General features: G+C 33.2%; 1 protein-coding gene across 1 annotated transcript in view; it reads left to right on the top strand.

Moving 5' to 3' along the window:
* Positions 1-19,705, top strand: part of LOC133541148 (sarcoplasmic/endoplasmic reticulum calcium ATPase 1-like) — a 114,904-nt gene that overhangs the window by 89,459 nt on the left and 5,740 nt on the right. The window contains exons 21-24 of the mRNA XM_061884261.1: positions 5,413-5,498; positions 12,676-12,809; positions 15,115-15,232; positions 18,706-18,823. Coding sequence (XP_061740245.1) covers positions 5,413-5,498; positions 12,676-12,809; positions 15,115-15,232; positions 18,706-18,823 — 456 coding nt within the window. The remainder of the gene's footprint in view (positions 1-5,412; positions 5,499-12,675; positions 12,810-15,114; positions 15,233-18,705; positions 18,824-19,705) is intronic.

The raw sequence follows: 19,705 nt of genomic DNA on the forward strand, positions 1-19,705 counted from the left end.
AAATGTCAGCAATCGTCACACACACGTCAACCAATAAGAATTTGGCGGGGGAGGGTCATGGCCGAAGTGCATTGTGGGTAAAGGCATGCAAACTGCTATATGCTATATGCTACTGCCGTAGCTATTAAGATGGATCATTTCATCGTTAGCGGTAACTTATGAAAACGAAGAAGGGCTGAATAAAAATGGCACGGAAAAGGAAATCATGTACTGCAGATTACAAGCTGGACGTAGTGAAATATGCAGCAGAAAACGACAAGAGTAAACGGCGCGTACCTTTGGAGTTTGCAGAGTTGTTTAGAAGCGACATCGAGGAAGAAGATTTCATGGGATTTATGGATTAGGAGTGACAGATTGTTTGGTAAAGGTATAGCATGTTCTATATGTTATAGTTATTTGAATGACTCTTACCATAATATGTTAGGTTAACATAGCAGTTGGTTATTTATGCCTCATATAACGTACACTTATTCAGCCTGTTGTTCACTATTCTTTATTTATTTTAAATTGCCTTTCAAATGTTTATTCTTGGTGTTGGGTTTTATCAAATAAATTTCCCCCAAAATAGCGACTTATACTTCTGTGCGACTTATATATGTTTTTTTCCTTCTTTATTATGCATTTTCACCCGGTGCGATTTATAATCCAAAAAACACGGTACACATTTAGCTGTAAAAATCTGCTATACAGTATGTGTGTTTGGGTCCTTTTTTTCTCCAGGAACACTGATACCAAAAGTCACAATGTCCGACAGAGTTCTAAAAAAAGTTATGACAGACCAATTAAAAAAAACAGGATGGAATTTTACAGTTTTTTTTACTGAATGGGACATCCAAAATGTACATGAAAATAAAGAAAGTGGGATATACAATATTAATTATAAACAATAAAACACTGAATATTAACGTCTGAAGATCTTTCCTCTTTTACATGGGATATACAATATTGACTATGAACAATACAACACTGAATATTAACAACATATGAATATCACTTTTCTTTTACATGAAATTTACAATATTAACTATTAACAATAAAACACTTAATATTACCATCCTTCCTCTTTTACGTGGGATTTACAATATTAACTATGGACAATAAAACAGTAAATATTAAGAACATATGAATATCACTCCTCTTTTACGTGGGATTTACAATATTAACTATGAACAATAAAACACTGAATATTAACAATATATGAACATCGCTCCTTTTTTGTGGGATTTACAATATTAACTATAGGAAATAAAACACTAAGTATTAAGAACATATAAGCATTGTTCCTCTAACGTGGGATTTACAATATTAACTATGAACAATAAAACACTAAATATTAAGAACATAGGAACATTGCTCCTCTTTCAAGTTGGATTTTAAATATTGACTATGAACAATAAAACACTGAATATTAACAATATATGAGCGTCACTCACTCCTCTTATGTGGGATTTATAATATTAACTATTAACAATAAAACACTGAATAATAACATTGCTCCTCTTTTACGTTGGATTTACATTATTAACTATGAACAATAAAACAGTAAATATTAAGAAATATAAATATCGCTCCTCATTTATGTGGGATTTACAATATTAACTATGAACAATAAAACACTGAATATTAACAATATATGAGCGGCACTCACTCCTCTTATGTGGGATTTATAACTATGAACAATAAAACACTGAATATTAATATCGCCCCTCTTTCAAGTAGGATTTACAATACTAACTATGAACAATAAAACACTGAATATTAACAACATATGAAAATCGCTTTTTACATGGGATTTACAATATTAACTATGAACAATAAAACACTGAATATTAACAACATATGAACATCGCTCCTTTTTTGTGGGATTTACAATATTAACTATAAAAAATAAAACACTAAATATTAAGAACATATGAACATCGATCCTCTTACGTGGGATTTACAATATTAACTATGAACAATAAAACACTAAATATTAAGAACATAGGAACATTACTCCTCTTTCAAGTTGGATTTACAATAATAACTATGAACAATAAAACACTGAATATTAACAATATATGAGCGTCACTCACTTCTCTTATGTGGGATTTATAATATTAACTATTAACAATAAAACACTGAATATGAACAATGCTCCTCTTTTATGTGGGATTTACAATATTAACTATGAACAATAAAACAGTAAATATTGAGAAATATGAATATCGCTCCTCATTTATGTGGGATTCACAATATTAACTATGAACAATAAAACACTGAATATTAACAATATATGAGCGGCACTCTTATGTGGGATTTATAAATATGAACAATAAAACACTGAATATTAACATCGCCCTTCTTTCAAGTAGGATTTACAATATTAACTATGAACAATAAAACACTGAATATTAACAATATATGAGCATCACTCACTCCTCTTGTGTGGGATTTGCAATATTAACTATGAACAATAAAACACTGAATATTAACAACAAATGAAAATCGCTTTTTACATGGGATTTACAATATTAACTATGAACAATAAAACACTGAATATTAACAACATATGAACATCGCTCCTTTTTTGTTGGATTTACGATATTAACTATAAAAAATAAAACACTAAATATTAAGAACATATGAACATCGATCCTCTTACGTGGGATTTACAATATTAACTATGAACAATAAAACACTAAATATTAAGAACATAGAAACATTGCTCCTCTTTCAAGTTGGATTTTAAATATTAACTATGAACAATAAAACACTGAATATTAACAATATATGAGCGTCACTCACTCCTCTTATGTGGGATTTATAATATTACCTATTAACAATAAAACACTCAATATTAACATTGCTCCTCTTTTACGTGGGATTTACAATATTAACTATGAACAATAAAACAGTAAATATTAAGAAATATGAATATCGCTCCTCATTTATGTGGGATTTGCCATATTAACTATGAACAATAAATCACTGAATAGTAACAACATATGAACGTCGCTCCTTTGCATGGGATTTACAATATTAAATATGAACAATAAAATACTACAATTCCGACAGTTAAGGCTGCAACAATGTAGTGATTAAAGTGATTAGTTTGAGTAGAATAAAGCTTTGATTGTTTGATGGATGTAAAAGGTGGACATATTTCCCCACACAGTCATGTGTGTGGCGGTGGACAGTGGATCATTTTTTTACTTGTATTCATGCACGAATGCTAAAAGTGCAATTTCAGGGCTGATGATGTGCATTCATTAGAAAAACAGAAGGTTATGAAAGCAGAATATTTGTTTATTTCAACCGTCTTACCCTAAAATAGGCTAAAAAGTGTGTTTTCACTGCCAGGTTACTGGATTACTAGAATAATGGTTCGCTGCAGCCTTGCTTACAGTACAAACACTTTATAGAGCTCAACAATAGAAAATGTGGCGCGCAGAATGGCAAAGACTACTTCCTGACTACGGCAACGAGCTGCCGCGATCTGAGGTCTTGGAGCTGCAACTGCATGCAAAATCAGCAATGTAATACTTGCAAATGACAAAAATAGAAGGTTAGGAAAGCGGAATATTTTTTTATTTCAACCCTGTTGAGGCTATAAAGTGTGTTTTATCAGATGAATCAAACAAACTCATGGACAGGTTACCAGATTACTAAAATAATGGATCGCTGCAGCCTTACTTACAGTATAAACACTTTATAGGGCTCAACAATAGAGAATGTGGCGCGTTCACCAGAATGGCAAAGACTACTTCCTGACTCTTTCAACACACCGCTTCCACCTGGGGTTTTAGAGCTGCAACTGCATGCAACATCAACAATATAATACTTGCAAATGAGAGTCAGAAGTGAATGAAAAATGTTGATTTTACATTTATCAACACACACAAGTACTGTTGGGGACTTTAAGAGGGAGGAGTCCACCCAGATGGTTTAATTCCAAAGCCGTCTCAAATCCTGAGGTGATGGAATTGAGGATGAACAAACAGTAGCAATACCAAGTGTTCGGAGCATTCTCTAAAAAAGTCACCCCTCCCTTTCTTACATGCCTTATTGGGGATTGAAACTGAAAGTTAACCCACTTTCACTCCCTGCACCTGGTACACGATGACACCATTAAAAGTGGTGGAAATAATAATAATAATGATTAGGGGTGTAACGGTACACAAAAATTTCGGTTCGGTACATACCTCAGTTTAGAGGTCACGGTTCGGTTCATTTTCGGTACAGTAAGACAACAACAAAATATATATTTGTTGGTTATTTATTTACCAAATTTGTAAACAATGGTATAACATACATATACACACAGGGTCCATTGCCAGGGTTAATGTGGTCAACATATATAAAATAAAAACTAAATAAGATAAGGCTCAGATGGTTTCTTAACAAAACCTTTCTACGTATAAAGAGCTTATTTTTGATTGATTGATTGAGACTTTTATTAGTACATTGCACAGTACAGTACATACAATTGACCACTAAATGGTAACACTCCAATAAGTTTTTCAGCTTGTTTAAGTCGGATTCCACGTTAATCAACATATTACTGCCTTAAGTTGTTACTCAGATGAAATAAAATGACAAAACTTTTCTTTTACATATAAAAAGTGCAGCATTAAACAGTTTCAAGTCAACTCAGCCTCAGATTAACTTTTCTTCCCCCCCCCCAGCCTGGCTAACTTGGTAGTAAGAGGATATATGGGTTTATTGTTCTTCCACCATAGAAGTGGGTCAAAATCTAGTTTTAATGCAATACAGCGACCCCGAACGGGACAAGCGGTAGAAAATGGATGGATGGATGGTCTTAAATGTGCTGCTATAAAAACATTTGTTATTGCTTTAGCCCTACCTGTCTGGCCGAGGAGAGGCTGCTTGAATGCGGTGTTTGCACCACTCTTATTTCTCTTCCTTAAAGTGAGCTTGACTTGGGGGTGGTGCCGCTTCAAAGGGGTTAGCATGTTTGACGTGTTGGCAGAAGCATATGCACCCATCCTCCATTGTTGTATCGCACCGCGAAGCCGAAGTGTTCCCAAAGGGGAGAATGTTAACGAGGCAGGAGGGTCTTCCAGCTCCGGCTTTTGCATGTTGTCCTAGCCCGGTCGCTGCTAGCCTGCCGTGTGTTGTGCCTCGAACCGAAACCCCCGTACCGAAACGGTTCAATAGAAATACACGTACCGTTACACCCCTAATAATAATAGATAAGAAACAGAGGGAGATCCTTGTGTTCATCTCCTGGAGCAAAACCAAGGCCAACGCTAAGTAACTTGTCCAGTTTTGAATGACAAGTTGTTGCTATTATTGATTGCCAAACTTTGGGACTTGGTAGTGAATGATTCCAACGTGTTAGGTAGCTCATGTTGACATGTGGACAACGATGATTGTAATGAAGGACTTTATCCACAAACATGTTTGCAGGTTATGTTGGTGCAGCGACGGTTGCTGCTGCTGCCTGGTGGTTCTTGTACAGCGAAGACGGCCCACTGGTCACTTTCCATCAGCTGGTCAGTCTTTATCATCTCACACTCTCTAATCACTTTATATTCATGTCATACTATGTCACTTTATATAACATTTATGTCATACGACATCTCTTTATATTTGTCATATTAAATCATTTTATATAATATTTATGTAATTCTAAAAAACTTTATTATATACTAAATCTATTCATATGTTTATGTCATACGAAATCACTTTAAATTATAGTAATGTAATACTAAATTTATTTCTATAATATGTATGTCATACTAAATCGCTTTATATAATAGTCATATTAAATAACTTCATATGATATTTGTCATATTAAATCACTTTATATTATATATGTCATACTAAATATCTTAATATAATATGTATGTCATACTAAATCACTTTATATTATATTTGTCATACTAAATATTTTAATATAATATGTATGTTGTACTAAAACACTTTATATATTATTTATGTCACATTAAATAACTGTATAATATTTATGTCCTACAAAATCACTTTATGAAATATTTGTCATACTAAATAACTTCATATAATATTTGTGTAATACTAAATCACTTTATATTGAATTTACGTCAAACTAAATAACTTAATATATTTGTCATACTGAATAACAATATTATATTTGTCATACTAAATATCTTGATATAATATTTATGTCATACTAAATCACTGTATATAATATTTATGACATACTAAATCACTTTATATTTATGTAATACTAAATAACTTGATATAATATTTGCCATACTAAATTCCTCAATGTACAACAGGATTTATGTGATATTTGATAACGAGATATATTTATGTGGTACTAAATAACAAGATTTAATATATTTATGCAAAGTAAATAACAAGATATATTTATGTGGTACTAAATAACAAGATATAATATTTATGTGGTACTAAATAACAAGATTTAATATATTTATGCAAAGTAAATAACAAGATATAATATTTATTCGTCCTAAATAACAAGATATTATATTTGTGTACTAAATAACAAGATACAATATTTATCCATCCATCCATTTTTCTACCGCTTATTCCCTTTGGGGTCACGGGGGGCGCTGGTGCCTATCTCAGCTACAATGTGGTACTAAATAACACAATATGATATTTATGCGGTACTAAATAACAAGACATAATATTTATGTGGTACGAAATAACAGAATATAATGTATTCATGCATACTAAATAAGATATAATTTTTATATGTTACTAAATAACAAGATGTAATATTTATATGGTTCTAAATAATAAAGTGTAGTATTTGTGGTTCTAAATAACAAAATATATATTTATGTGATACTAAATAACAATATATAATATTTATGTGGTACTAAATAACAAGACATAGTATTATGTGATACTAAATAACAAAATATAATATTTATGTGGTACTAAATAACAATATTTAATATATTTATGCAAAGTAAATAACAAGATATAGTTTTTATGTGGTACTAAATAACAGGATATAATTATGTGGTACTAAATAACAAGATGTAATATTTATGTGGTACTAAATAACAAGATATAATATTTATGTGGTACTATATGGGCTTCACGGTGGCAGAGGGGTTAGTGCGTCTGCCTCACAATACGAAGGTCCTGCAGTCCTGGGTTCAAATCCAGGCTCGGGATCTTTCTGTGTGGAGTTTTCATGTTCTCCCCGTGAATGCGTGGGTTCCCCACGATTGTAGCTGAGATAGGCGCCAGCGCCCCCCGCGACCCCGAAAGGGAATAAGCGGTAGAAAATGGATGGATGGATGGATAAATAACAATATTTAATATATGTATGCAAAGTAAATAACAAGATATAGTTTTTATGTGGTACTAAATAACAGGATATAATATTTATGTGATACTAAATAACAAGATATCATTTTTATGTGGTACTAAATAACAAGATATAATATTTATGTGATACTAAATAACAAGATGTAATATTTATGTGGTACTAAATAACAAGATATAGTATTATGTGATACTAAATAAAAATATGTAATATTTGTGATACTAAATAACAATATATAATATTTATGTGGTACTAAATAACAATATATAGTATTATGTGATACCAAATAAAAATATGTAATATTTGTGATACTAAATAACAAGATGTAATATTTATGTGGTACTAAATAACAAGATATAGTATTATGTGATACTAAATAAAAATATGTAATATTTGTGATACTAAATAACAATATATAATATTTATGTGGTACTAAATAACAAGATGTAATTATGTGGTACTAAATAACAAGATATAGTATTATGTGATACCAAATAAAAATATGTAATATTTGTGATACTAAATAACAAGATATAATATTTATGTGGTACTAAATAACAAGATGTAATTATGTGGTACTAAATAACAAGATATAGTATTATGTGATACCAAATAAAAATATGTAATATTTGTGATACTAAATAACAAGATATAATATTTATGTGGTACTAAATAACAAGATGTAATTATGTGGTACTAAATAACAAGATATAATATTTATGTGATACTAAATAACAAGATATAATATTTATGTGGTACTAAATAAGATGTAATTATGTGGTACTAAATAACAAGATATAATATTTGTGATACTAAATAACAAGATATAATATTTATGTGGTACTAAATAACAAGATATAGTATTATGTGATACCAAATAAAAATATGTAATATTTGTGATACTAAATAACAAGATATAATATTTATGTGGTACTAAATAACAATATATAGTATTATGTGATACCAAATAAAAATATGTAATATTTGTGATACTAAATAACAAGATATAATATTTATGTGGTACTAAATAACAATATATAGTATTATGTGATACCAAATAAAAATATGTAATATTTGTGATACTAAATAACAAGATATAATATTTATGTGGTACTAAATAACAAGATATAATTATGTGGTACTAAATAACAAGATATAATTTTTATGTGGTACTAAATAACAAGATATAATATTTATGTGATACTAAATAACAAGATGTAATATTTATGTGGTACTAAATAACAAGATATAGTATTATGTGATACTAAATAAAAATATGTAATATTTGTGATACTAAATAACAATATATAATATTTATGTGGTACTAAATAACAAGATGTAATTATGTGGTACTAAATAACAAGATATAGTATTATGTGATACCAAATAAAAATATGTAATATTTGTGATACTAAATAACAAGATATAATATTTATGTGGTACTAAATAACAAGATGTAATTATGTGGTACTAAATAACAAGATATAATATTTATGTGATACTAAATAACAAGATATAATATTTATGTGGTACTAAATAACAAGATGTAATTATGTGGTACTAAATAACAAGATATAATATTTGTGATACTAAATAACAAGATATAATATTTATGTGGTACTAAATAACAAGATATAGTATTATGTGATACCAAATAAAAATATGTAATATTTGTGATACTAAATAACAAGATATAATATTTATGTGGTACTAAATAACAATATATAGTATTATGTGATACCAAATAAAAATATGTAATATTTGTGATACTAAATAACAAGATATAATATTTATGTGGTACTAAATAACAATATATAGTATTATGTGATACCAAATAAAAATATGTAATATTTGTGATACTAAATAACAAGATATAATATTTATGTGGTACTAAATAACAAGATATAATTATGTGGTACTAAATAACAAGATATAATATTTATGTGATACTAAATAACAAGATGTAATATTTATGTGGTACTAAATAACAAGATATAGTACTATGTGATACTAAATAAAAATATATAATATTTGTAATACTAAATAACAAGATATAATATTTATGTGGTACTAAATAACAAGATATAATATTTATGTGGTACTAAATAACAAGATATAATTTTTATGTGGTACTAAATAACAAGATATAATATTTATGTGGTATTAAATAACAAGAAGTCCATGGTTCTCGCCCGGAAAAGGGTGGAGTGCCATCTCCGGGTTGGGGAGGAGACCCTGCCCCAAGTGGAGGAGTTCAAGTACCTAGGAGTCTTGTTCACGAGAGGGGGAAGAGTGGATCGTGAGATCGACAGGCGGATCGGTGCGGCGTCTTCAGTAATGCGCACGTTGTATCGATCCGTTGTGGTGAAGAAGGAGCTGAGCCAGAAGGCAAAGCTCTCAATTTACCGGTCGATCTACGTTCCCATCCTCACCTATGGTCATGAGCTCTGGGTCATGACCGAAAGGATAAGATCACGGGTACAAGCGGCCGAAATGAGTTTCCTCCGCCGGGTGGCGGGGCTCTCCCTTAGAGATAGGGTGAGAAGCTCTGCCATCCGGGAGGAGCTCAACGTAAAGCCGCTGCTCCTCCACATCGAGAGGAGCCAGATGAGGTGGTTCGGGCATCTGGTCAGGATGCCACCCGAACGCCTCCCGAGGGAGGTGTTTAGGGCGCGTCCGACCGGTAGGAGGCCACGGGGAAGACCCAGGACACGTTGGGAAGACTATGTCTCCCGGCTGGCCTGGGAACGCCTCGGGATCCCCCGGGAAGAGCTAGACGAAGTGGCTGGAGAGAGGGAAGTCTGGCCTTCCCTGCTTAGGCTGCTGCCCCCGCGACCCGACCTCAGATAAGCGGAAGATGATGGATGGATGGACTATTTATGTGGTACTAAATAACAATATGTAATATATATGTGGTACTAAATAACAATATATAATATTTATGTGGTACTAAATAACAAGATATAGTATTATGTGATACCAAATAAAAATATGTAATATTTGTGATACTAAATAACAAGATATAATATTTATGTGGTACTAAATAACAAGATATAATTTTTATATGGTACTAAATAACAAGATATAATTTTTATGTGGTACTAAATAACAATATGTAATATATATGTGGTACTAAATAACAATATATAATATTTATGTGGTACTAAATAACAAGATATAGTATTATGTGATACCAAATAAAAATATGTAATATTTGTGATACTAAATAACAAGATATAATATTTATGTGGTACTAAATAAGATATCATATTTATGTGGTAGTAAATAACAAAATATAATATTTATGTGGTACTAAATAACAAGATATAATATTTATGTGGTACTAAATAACAAGATTTAATATTTATGTGGTACTAAATAAGATATCATATTTATGTGGTACTAAATAACAAGATATAATATTTATGTGGTACTAAATAACAAGATTTAATATTTATGTGGTACTAAATAAGATATCATATTTATGTGGTACTAAATAACAAGATATAATATTTATGTGGTACTAAATAACAAGATATAATATTTTTGTGGTACTAAATAACAAGATTTAATATTTATGTGGTACTAAATAAGATATCATATTTATGTGGTACTAAATAACAAGATATAATATTTATGTGGTACTAAATAACAAGATATAATATTTATGTGGTACTAAATATCTCGTTATTTATGTGATACTAAATGACAAGATATAGTATTATGTGATACTAAATAACGAGATGTAATATTTATGTGGTACTAAATAAGATATATTTATGTGGTAGTAAATAACAAAATATAATATTTATGTGGTACTAAATAACAAGATATAATATTTATGTGGTACTAAATAAGATATATTTATGTGGTACTAAATAACAAGATATAATATTTATGTGGTACTAAATAACAAGATATGTGGTACTAAATAACAATATGTAATATTTATGTGGTACTAAATAACAAGATATAATATGTGGTACTTAAAACAAGGTGTAATATTTATGTGGTACTAAATAACAAGATATAATATTTATGTGGTACTAAATAACAAGATATAATATTTATGTGGTACTAAATAACAATATGTAATATTTATGTGATACTAAATAACTATGTAATATTTATGTGGTACTAAAAAACAAGATATATTATTATGTAGTACTAAATAAGATGTAATATTTATGTGGTACTAAATAAGAAGATACCACATTATACTTAATGTGGTACGAAATAACAAAATATAATATTTATGTGGTACTAAATAAGAAAATGTGTATGCGTAGTAAATAAGAAGATGTAGTATTATGTGTTGGCAAATAAGAAGTGTATGTGGTACTAAATAAGAAGATATAATATTTATGTGGTACTATAAATAAGATATAATATTTATGTGGTACTAAATAATAAGATATAATATTTATGTGGTACTAAATAACAAGATATAATATTTATGTGGTACTAAATAACAAGATATATCATTATGTAGTACTAAATAAGATGTAATATTTATGTGGTACTAAAAACAAGTTGTAATATTTATGTGGTACTAAATAACAAGATATATTATTATGTAGTACTAAATAAGATGTAATATTTATGTGGTACTAAATAACAAGATATATTATTATGTAGTACTAAATAAGATGTAATATTTATGTGGTACTAAATAACAAGATATAATATTTATGTGGTACTAAATAACAAGATGACACATTATACTTAATGTGGTGCGAAATAACAAGATATAATATTTATGTGGTACTAAATAAGAACATGTGTATGCGTAGTAAATAAGAAGATGTAATATGTGTTGGCAAATAAGATGTGTATGTCTACTAAATAAGAAGTGTATGTGGTACTAAATAAGAAGATATGGTACTATGTGTACTAAATAAGAAGATATAATGTGTAAGTAGTACTAAATAATATGTGTATGCATAGTAAATAAGTGAAGTGAATTATATTTATATAGCGCTTTTCTCTAGTGACTCAAAGCGCTTTTACATAGTGAAACCCAATATCTAAGTTACATTTAAACCAGTGTGGGTGGCACTGGGAGCACGTGGGTAAAGTGCCTTGCCCAAGGACACAACGGCAGTGACTAGGATGGCGGAAGCGGGAATCGAACCTGCAACCCTCAAATTGCTGGCACGGCCACTCTACCAACCGAGCTATACCGCTGATGTAGTATGTATGTGGTACTAAATAAGAAGATATGGTACTATGTGTACTAAATAAGAAGATATAGTATTATGTGGTACTAAATAATAAGATGTGTAAGTGGTAGTAAATAAGAAGATATAATGTGTAAGTGGTAGTAAATAAGAAGATGTAGTATTATGTGTTGGCAACTAAGACAAGGTGTTGTCGTCCATCAGTCCCACTTCATGCAGTGCAGCGACGACAACGAGGACTTCAGTGGGATCCGCTGTGAGGTGTTTGAGGCGTCTCCTCCCATGACCATGGCTCTGTCCGTGCTGGTCACCATCGAGATGTGCAACGCTCTCAACAGGTGTGACATCATCTCTTCTTTCACTGCTTGTCACACTAACCTGAGTGCCATGAGTGTCAACATGTCTAATACTGCTCCTCCTATGAAGGCTGCAGTCCTCTGGGACAATTCTACAGACAAAATTAACGCATCAACCACAAAAAGGGAATAAATCACCAAAAATGGGACCTGGCAACCAAAATGGCCAACAACCAGTATATGGTCTTTGATTATTTCCATGCAGAATGTGTGTACTCATTTATTAGGGTCCGCCAGGCCCATTGCAAAAGGACTCCCAAAGGAGTCCTTTTGCAATGGGCCAAAGGACCCTATTAAAACTGTAAGGTTTTATTCTTTCTTTCTTTACAATTATTATTCCGCACCGTCGCGCTGTAATTTGACCCCCTTAACATGCTTCAAAACTCACCAAATTTTACATACACATCGGTATGGTGCGGCAGCCCAACTTATTAAGCAACTAAACCCCAAAAATCAAAATTGCACGCTAGCGCCCCCTAGGGAAAAAAAACCCAGACTGCTTGTAACTTCTGTTAGCAATGTCGTAGAGACATGAAACAAAAACCTCTATGTAGGTCTAACTTAGACCTACATTTCCTAATTGTACATCCTCAAGTAAAACGCACAGGAAGTGGGCAAAAACCCCTTCAAAACAAAATTTGCGCAAAAAATGATATTTTTTCCTCTTTGAGCTGTAATTTGACCCCCTTAAAATGCTTCAAAACTCACCAAACTTGGCACACACATCAGGACTGGCGAAAATTGCGATCTAATGAAAAAAAAACAACCCCAAAACTCAAAATTGCGCCCTAGCGCGATTTTTGAATAAAACACAGAAAAAACTGCTCCTAGGAAGAAAACACAGACAAAATTGCTTGTAACTACCGGTAGGAATGTCGGAAAGACATGAAACAAAAACCTCTATGTAGGTCTCACTTGGACCTACATTTTACTAATTGACATCCTTTAGCGAAAATCAACAGGCAGTTAAAAATTACCCCTTCAAAATAAAAGTTTTGTAAAAACCAGTCACCTTTTTTCAAACATTATCTGCTCCGAGCGCATTTGTCGTGTCGGCTTCAAACTTTCACAGGAGAGAGATTGAACCCTTCTGATTAAAAGTTATTCACAGAGTTTCGATTACTGCTCCGGTTTGGATTTTACGCACCTTTAAAAAAACCCTGCGCAAATTTTCCTAAAAAATGTCATTTTTGCCTCTTTGAGCTGTAATTTGTCCCCCTTAAAATGCTTCAAAACTCACCAAACTTGGCACACACATCAGGACTGGCAAAAATTGCGATCTAATGAAAAAAACCAAACCCCAAAACTCAAAATTGCGCCCTTGCGCAATTTTTGAATAAAACACAGAAAAAACTGCTCCTAGGAAGAAAACACAGACAAAATTGCTTGTAACTACCGGTAGGAATGTCGGAAAGACATGAAACAAAAACCTCTATGTAGGTCTTACTTGGACCTACATTTTACTGATTGACATCCTTTAGCAAAAATCACCAGGAAGTTAAAAATTACCCCTTCAAAATAAAAGTTTGGTAAAAACCAGTCACCTTTTTTCAAACATTATCTCCTCTGAGCGCGTTTGTCGTGTCGGCTTCAAACTCGCACAGGAGAAAGATTGAACCCTTCCGATTAAAAGTTATTCACAGAGTTTCGATTACTGCTCTGGTCAACATATGAAATAACAAGTGTGCGTCAAAATTTGAAGTGCTCCCCCTCTGGTCAACATATGAAATAACAAGTGTGCGTCAAAATTTGAAGTGCTCTCCCTCTGGTCAACATATGAAACAACAAGTGTGTGTCAAAATTTGAAGTGCTCCCCCTCTGGTCAACATATAAAATAACAAGTGTGTGTCAAAATTTGAGGTGCTCCCCCTCTGGTCAACATATAAAATAACAAGTGTGTGTCAAAATTTGAGGTGCTCCCCCTCTGGTCAACATATGAAATAACAAGAGTGCGTCAAAATTTGAATTGCTCCCCCTCTGGTCAACATATGAAATAACAAGTGTGCGTCAAAATTTGAAGTGCTCCCCCCTGGTCAATATATGAAATAACAAGTGTATGTCGAAATTTGAAGTGCTCCCCGTCTGGTCAACATATAAAATAACAAGTGTGTGTCAAAATTTGAGGTGCTCCCCCTCTGGTCAACATATGAAATAACAAGTGTGCGTCAAAATTTGAAGTGCTCCCCCTCTGGTCAACATATGAAATAACAAGTGTTGAAGTGCTTCCACTCTGGTCAATATATGAAATAACAAGTGTGTGTCAAAACTTCTGTTCCTCCGCCCGCAGCTTGTCGGAGAACCAGTCCCTGGTGCGCATGCCGCCTTGGAGCAACTTGTGGCTGGTGGCCGCCATGACCCTGTCCATGTCCCTGCACTTCATGATCATCTACGTGGACCCCCTGCCCGTGAGTCCCACACAGTCCCAGAAATATCACAAGTTGTCGGAACTTTTCTCTCTTCAAGAAACATCCAGTTAGGATCTTTGAAGTGTTTGAGATCAGCTGCAGTGTTTTGGAAAAGGCAGTAATACAGCATCAATCACACAGGTTTTTCTTTTAGTCTTAGATTTTTACTGTTTTTTTATTCATTTTATTTTGACAATTGGCCCGCGGGCAACACTTTGGACGCCCCTGCTTTAGACACAGATGCAGTCAAGTGAAGCTCGGCACTTGTACTTCCGGTTTAAAGCACTAAACGGAAACCAGGGGTGTCCAAAGTCTGGATCAGGGGCCATAGATAATTGTTTGGCAATCTAATATTAGCATGCTAGCTGTAATGCTAACTGTGCAGGCTTACGTTTTAAAAATAAAATATTCAGTCATTTGACAAACGCTACCCATTAGCGTGCTAGCTGTTATGCTAATTGTGCAGGCTTACGTTTTAAAAATAAAATATTCAATTACTTGACAAACGCTACCTATTAGCGTGCTAGCTGTTTTGCAGGCTTACGTTTTAAAAATAAAATATTCAGTAATTTGACAAACGCTACCTATTAGCGTGCTAGCTGTTTTTTGTTTGTTAATTTTTGGAGTATACACCTCAGTCATATTGTGGTGTGCTATTGTTTGCAGGTTAGCATTTTAAACCATTTTTTCAGGATACAAACTCAAGAGTAATACATTTTGCTACTTTCTGCAGTTAGCATTAGCATGCTAGATTGATGTACCTAGTTTAACAGGTGCATAATTCAGTGTCATATACTTTGGTATTTCTCTAATATTAGCGTGCTAGCTGTTTTGCTCAATGTGCAGGCTTACGTTTTAAAAATAAAATATTCAGTTATTTGACAAACGCTACCTATTAGCGTGCTAGCTGTTTTGCTAATTGTGCAGGCTTACGTTTTAAAAATAAAATATTCAATTACTTGACAAATGCTACCCGTTAGCGTGCTAGCTGTTTTGCTAATTGTGCAGGCTTACGTTTTAAAAATGAAATATTCAGTTATTTGACAAACGCTACCTATTAGCGTGCTAGCTGTTTTGCTAATTGTGCAGGCTTACGTTTTAAAAATAAAATATTCAGTTATTTGACAAACGCTACCTATTAGCGTGCTAGCTGTTTTTTGTTTATTAATTTTTGGAGTATTACACCTCAGTCATATTGTGGTGTACTATTGTTTGCAGGTTAGCATTTTAAACAATTTTTTCAGGATACAAACTCAAGAGTAATACATTTTGCTACTTTCTGCAGTTAGCATTAGCATGCTAGTTTGATGTACCTAGTTTAACAGGTGCATAATTCAGTGTCATATACTTTGGTATTTCTCTAATATTAACGTGCTAGCTGTTTTGCTAATTGTGCAGGCTTACGTTTTTAAAATAAAATATTCAGTTATTTGACAAACGCTACTTATTAGCGTGCTAGCTGTTTTGCTAATTGTGCAGGCTTATGTTTTAAAAATCAAATATTCAATTACTTGACAAACGCTACCCATTAGCGTGCTAGCTGTTTTGCTAATTGTGCAGGCTTACGTTTTAAAAATGAAATATTCAGTTATTTGACAAACGCTACCTATTAGCGTGCTAGCTGTTTTGCTAATTGTGCAGGCTTACGTTTTAAAAATAAAATATTCAATTACTTGACAAACGCTACCCATTAGCGTGCTAGCTGTTTTGCTAATTGTGCAGGCTTACGTTTTAAAAATATTCAATTACTTGACAAACGCTACCTATTAGCATGCTAGCTTTTTTGCTAATTGTGCAGGCTTACGTTTTAAAAATAAAATATTCAGTAATTTGACAAACGCTACCTATTAGCGTGCTAGCTGTTTTGCTAATTGTGCAGGCTTACGTTTGAAAAATAAAATATTCAATTACTTGACAAACGCTACCCATTAGCGTGCTAGCTGTTTTTTGTTTATTAATTTTTGGAGTATACACCTCAGTCATATTGTGGTGTGCTATTGTTAGCAGGTTAGCATTTTAAACCATTTTTTCCAAATACAAACTCAGAGTAAAATATTTTGCTACTTGCTGCAGTTAGCATTAGCATGCTAGATTGATGTACCTAGTTTAACAGGTACTTCCCAAAATAATTAGCGCCGGGTCAAACTCGTGACACTTCCCCTGTCATCATTTTCAAAATGGAGGAGGCTGATTTCAATACCGGTAATTTGAAATCGCATAAAGGGAAGAAGATTAAGAGCTATTCAGTAGGATTTAAGGTCCAAGCTTACATCACACTCAAACTTTTACTGCATGTCTTTGGTAAGTGCTGAAGTGAGAAGAGGTTTTAAATTAATTAGCGCCCCGGCGGCAATTCAAAGAAATACAGTATATATATATATATAGATATTTCTCTAATGCCAACTGTTAGCATGTCAGCTTAATTTGCTCATATTTTTGTTACCTGACGCTATCTGGCCAACGTGCTAACTGTTAGAATCAAAGTTGAACTGAAATGCTAACGTTCCCGCGGAATTTCTACTGGAATTTTTTAGTTCTTTGAAAACAAATCTATATATTGTGCTAGTTTTGAAGGTGAAGACTACCAAAGTGGCCGCCACATCACTAATGCTAACTGAAAGCGTGCTACTGTTAGCATGCTAGCTTATTCGCTCATATTTTTGTTACCTTACACTATCTGCCCAACGTGCTAACTGTTAGCATGTTGGCATCAAAGCTGAACTGAAATGCTAACGTGAAAATTGGCATAAAAGCTGGACTGAAATGCTAACAGTTAGCGCAAGGTAACACAAATATGAGCAACTAAGCTAGCATGCTTTCAGTTAGCATTAGTGATGTGGCGCCCATTTTGGTAGTTTTCACCTTCAAAAGTAGCACAATATATACGTTTGTTTATCGAAGAGCTAAAAAATTATGTGTGAATATTAGCATCGAAGCTGAACTGAAATGCTAACAGTTAGCACGTTGGCCAGATAGCGTAAGGTAACAAAAATATGAGCAAATAAGCAAGCATGCTAACAGTACTATGTTAACGATAGCATCCTTACAGTTAGCATTAGTGATGTGGTGCCCACTTTGGTAGTTTTCACCTTCAAAACTAGCACAATATATAGGTTTGTTTTCTAAGAACTAAAACATTCCAGTAGAAATTCCACGTGCACGTTAGCATTTCAGTTCAGCTTTGATTTTAGCAGTTAGCACGTTGGCATCAAAGCTGGACTGAAATGCTAAATGCTCATATTTGTGTTACCTTACATGTTAACTGTTAGCATTTCAGTTCAGCTTTGATGCAAATGTTCACATATAATTTTCTTTAGCTCTTTGAAAAAACAAACCTGCTAACTGTAAGCATGCTATTGTTAGCATGCTAGCTTACTTTGATCATATTTACAAGTGTAGGAAAAGTAGTTGAGAGTTGAGTGTCGCTATTTGTACACACAGCTACAACAGTCGAGTCCTCTTGCTCCATGCAGATGATCTTCAAGCTGACTCACTTGACGGTGGAGCAGTGGGTGGTGGTGATGAAGCTCTCTCTCCCGGTCATCCTCATCGACGAGGTCCTCAAGTTTGTGGCTCGCACTTACCTGGAAGGTAGGTGCACAGGTGCGGGGGGTGGGGAGGGGAGAGCCTGCTAACTACTGTTGACCACGTGTATACACGTCGGATTTGCTTCAGCAGCACAATACTGGTGCTGTAGCTGTAGGAGATGTCTCAAAACGTCATCAGGAGTCCCGACAGAACCCGAAAATGGCAGAAAATGCATATTTTGGGAGGGAAAAATTCGCTAAAAAAAAGATATTAAAATTTTTTAAAAACGGATTTGCTTCATTAGCACAATACTGGTGCTGTAGTTGTAGGAGATGTCTCAAAACGTCATCAGGAGTCCCGACAGAATGCGAAAATGGCAGAAAATGCATATTTTTGAAAAACTTTTTTTCGCTAAAATGTCGTAAGGGGGGACCCTTATGCAAAAATTCCCAAAAACGGATTTGCTTCAGCAGCACAATACTGGTGCTGTAGCTGTAGGAGATGTCTCAAAACGTCATCAGGAGTCCCGACAGAACCCCAAAATGGCAGAAAATGCATATTTTGGGAAGGGGGGGGGGAAATTCGCTAGAAAAAGGTATTAAAATTTTTTAAAAACGGATTTGCTTCATTAGCACAATACTGGTGCTGTAGTTGTAGGAGATGTCTCAAAACGTCATCAGGAGTCCCGACAGAATGCGAAAATGGCAGGAAATGCATATTTTTGAAAAAAAAATTTCGCTAAAGTGTCGTAAGGGGGGATCCTTATGCAAAAATTCAAAAACATTTACTTCAGCAGCACAATACTGGTGCTGCAGCTGTAGGAGATGTCTCAAAACGTCATCAGGAGTCCCGACAGAACCCGAAAATGGCAGAAAATGCATATTTTGGGAGGGAAAAATTAGCTAAAAAAAAGGTATTAAAATTCTAAAAAACGGATTTGCTTCA

Source organism: Nerophis ophidion, linkage group LG23, assembly GCF_033978795.1.
Source record: "Nerophis ophidion isolate RoL-2023_Sa linkage group LG23, RoL_Noph_v1.0, whole genome shotgun sequence".
Lineage (NCBI taxonomy): Eukaryota > Metazoa > Chordata > Actinopteri > Syngnathiformes > Syngnathidae > Nerophis > Nerophis ophidion.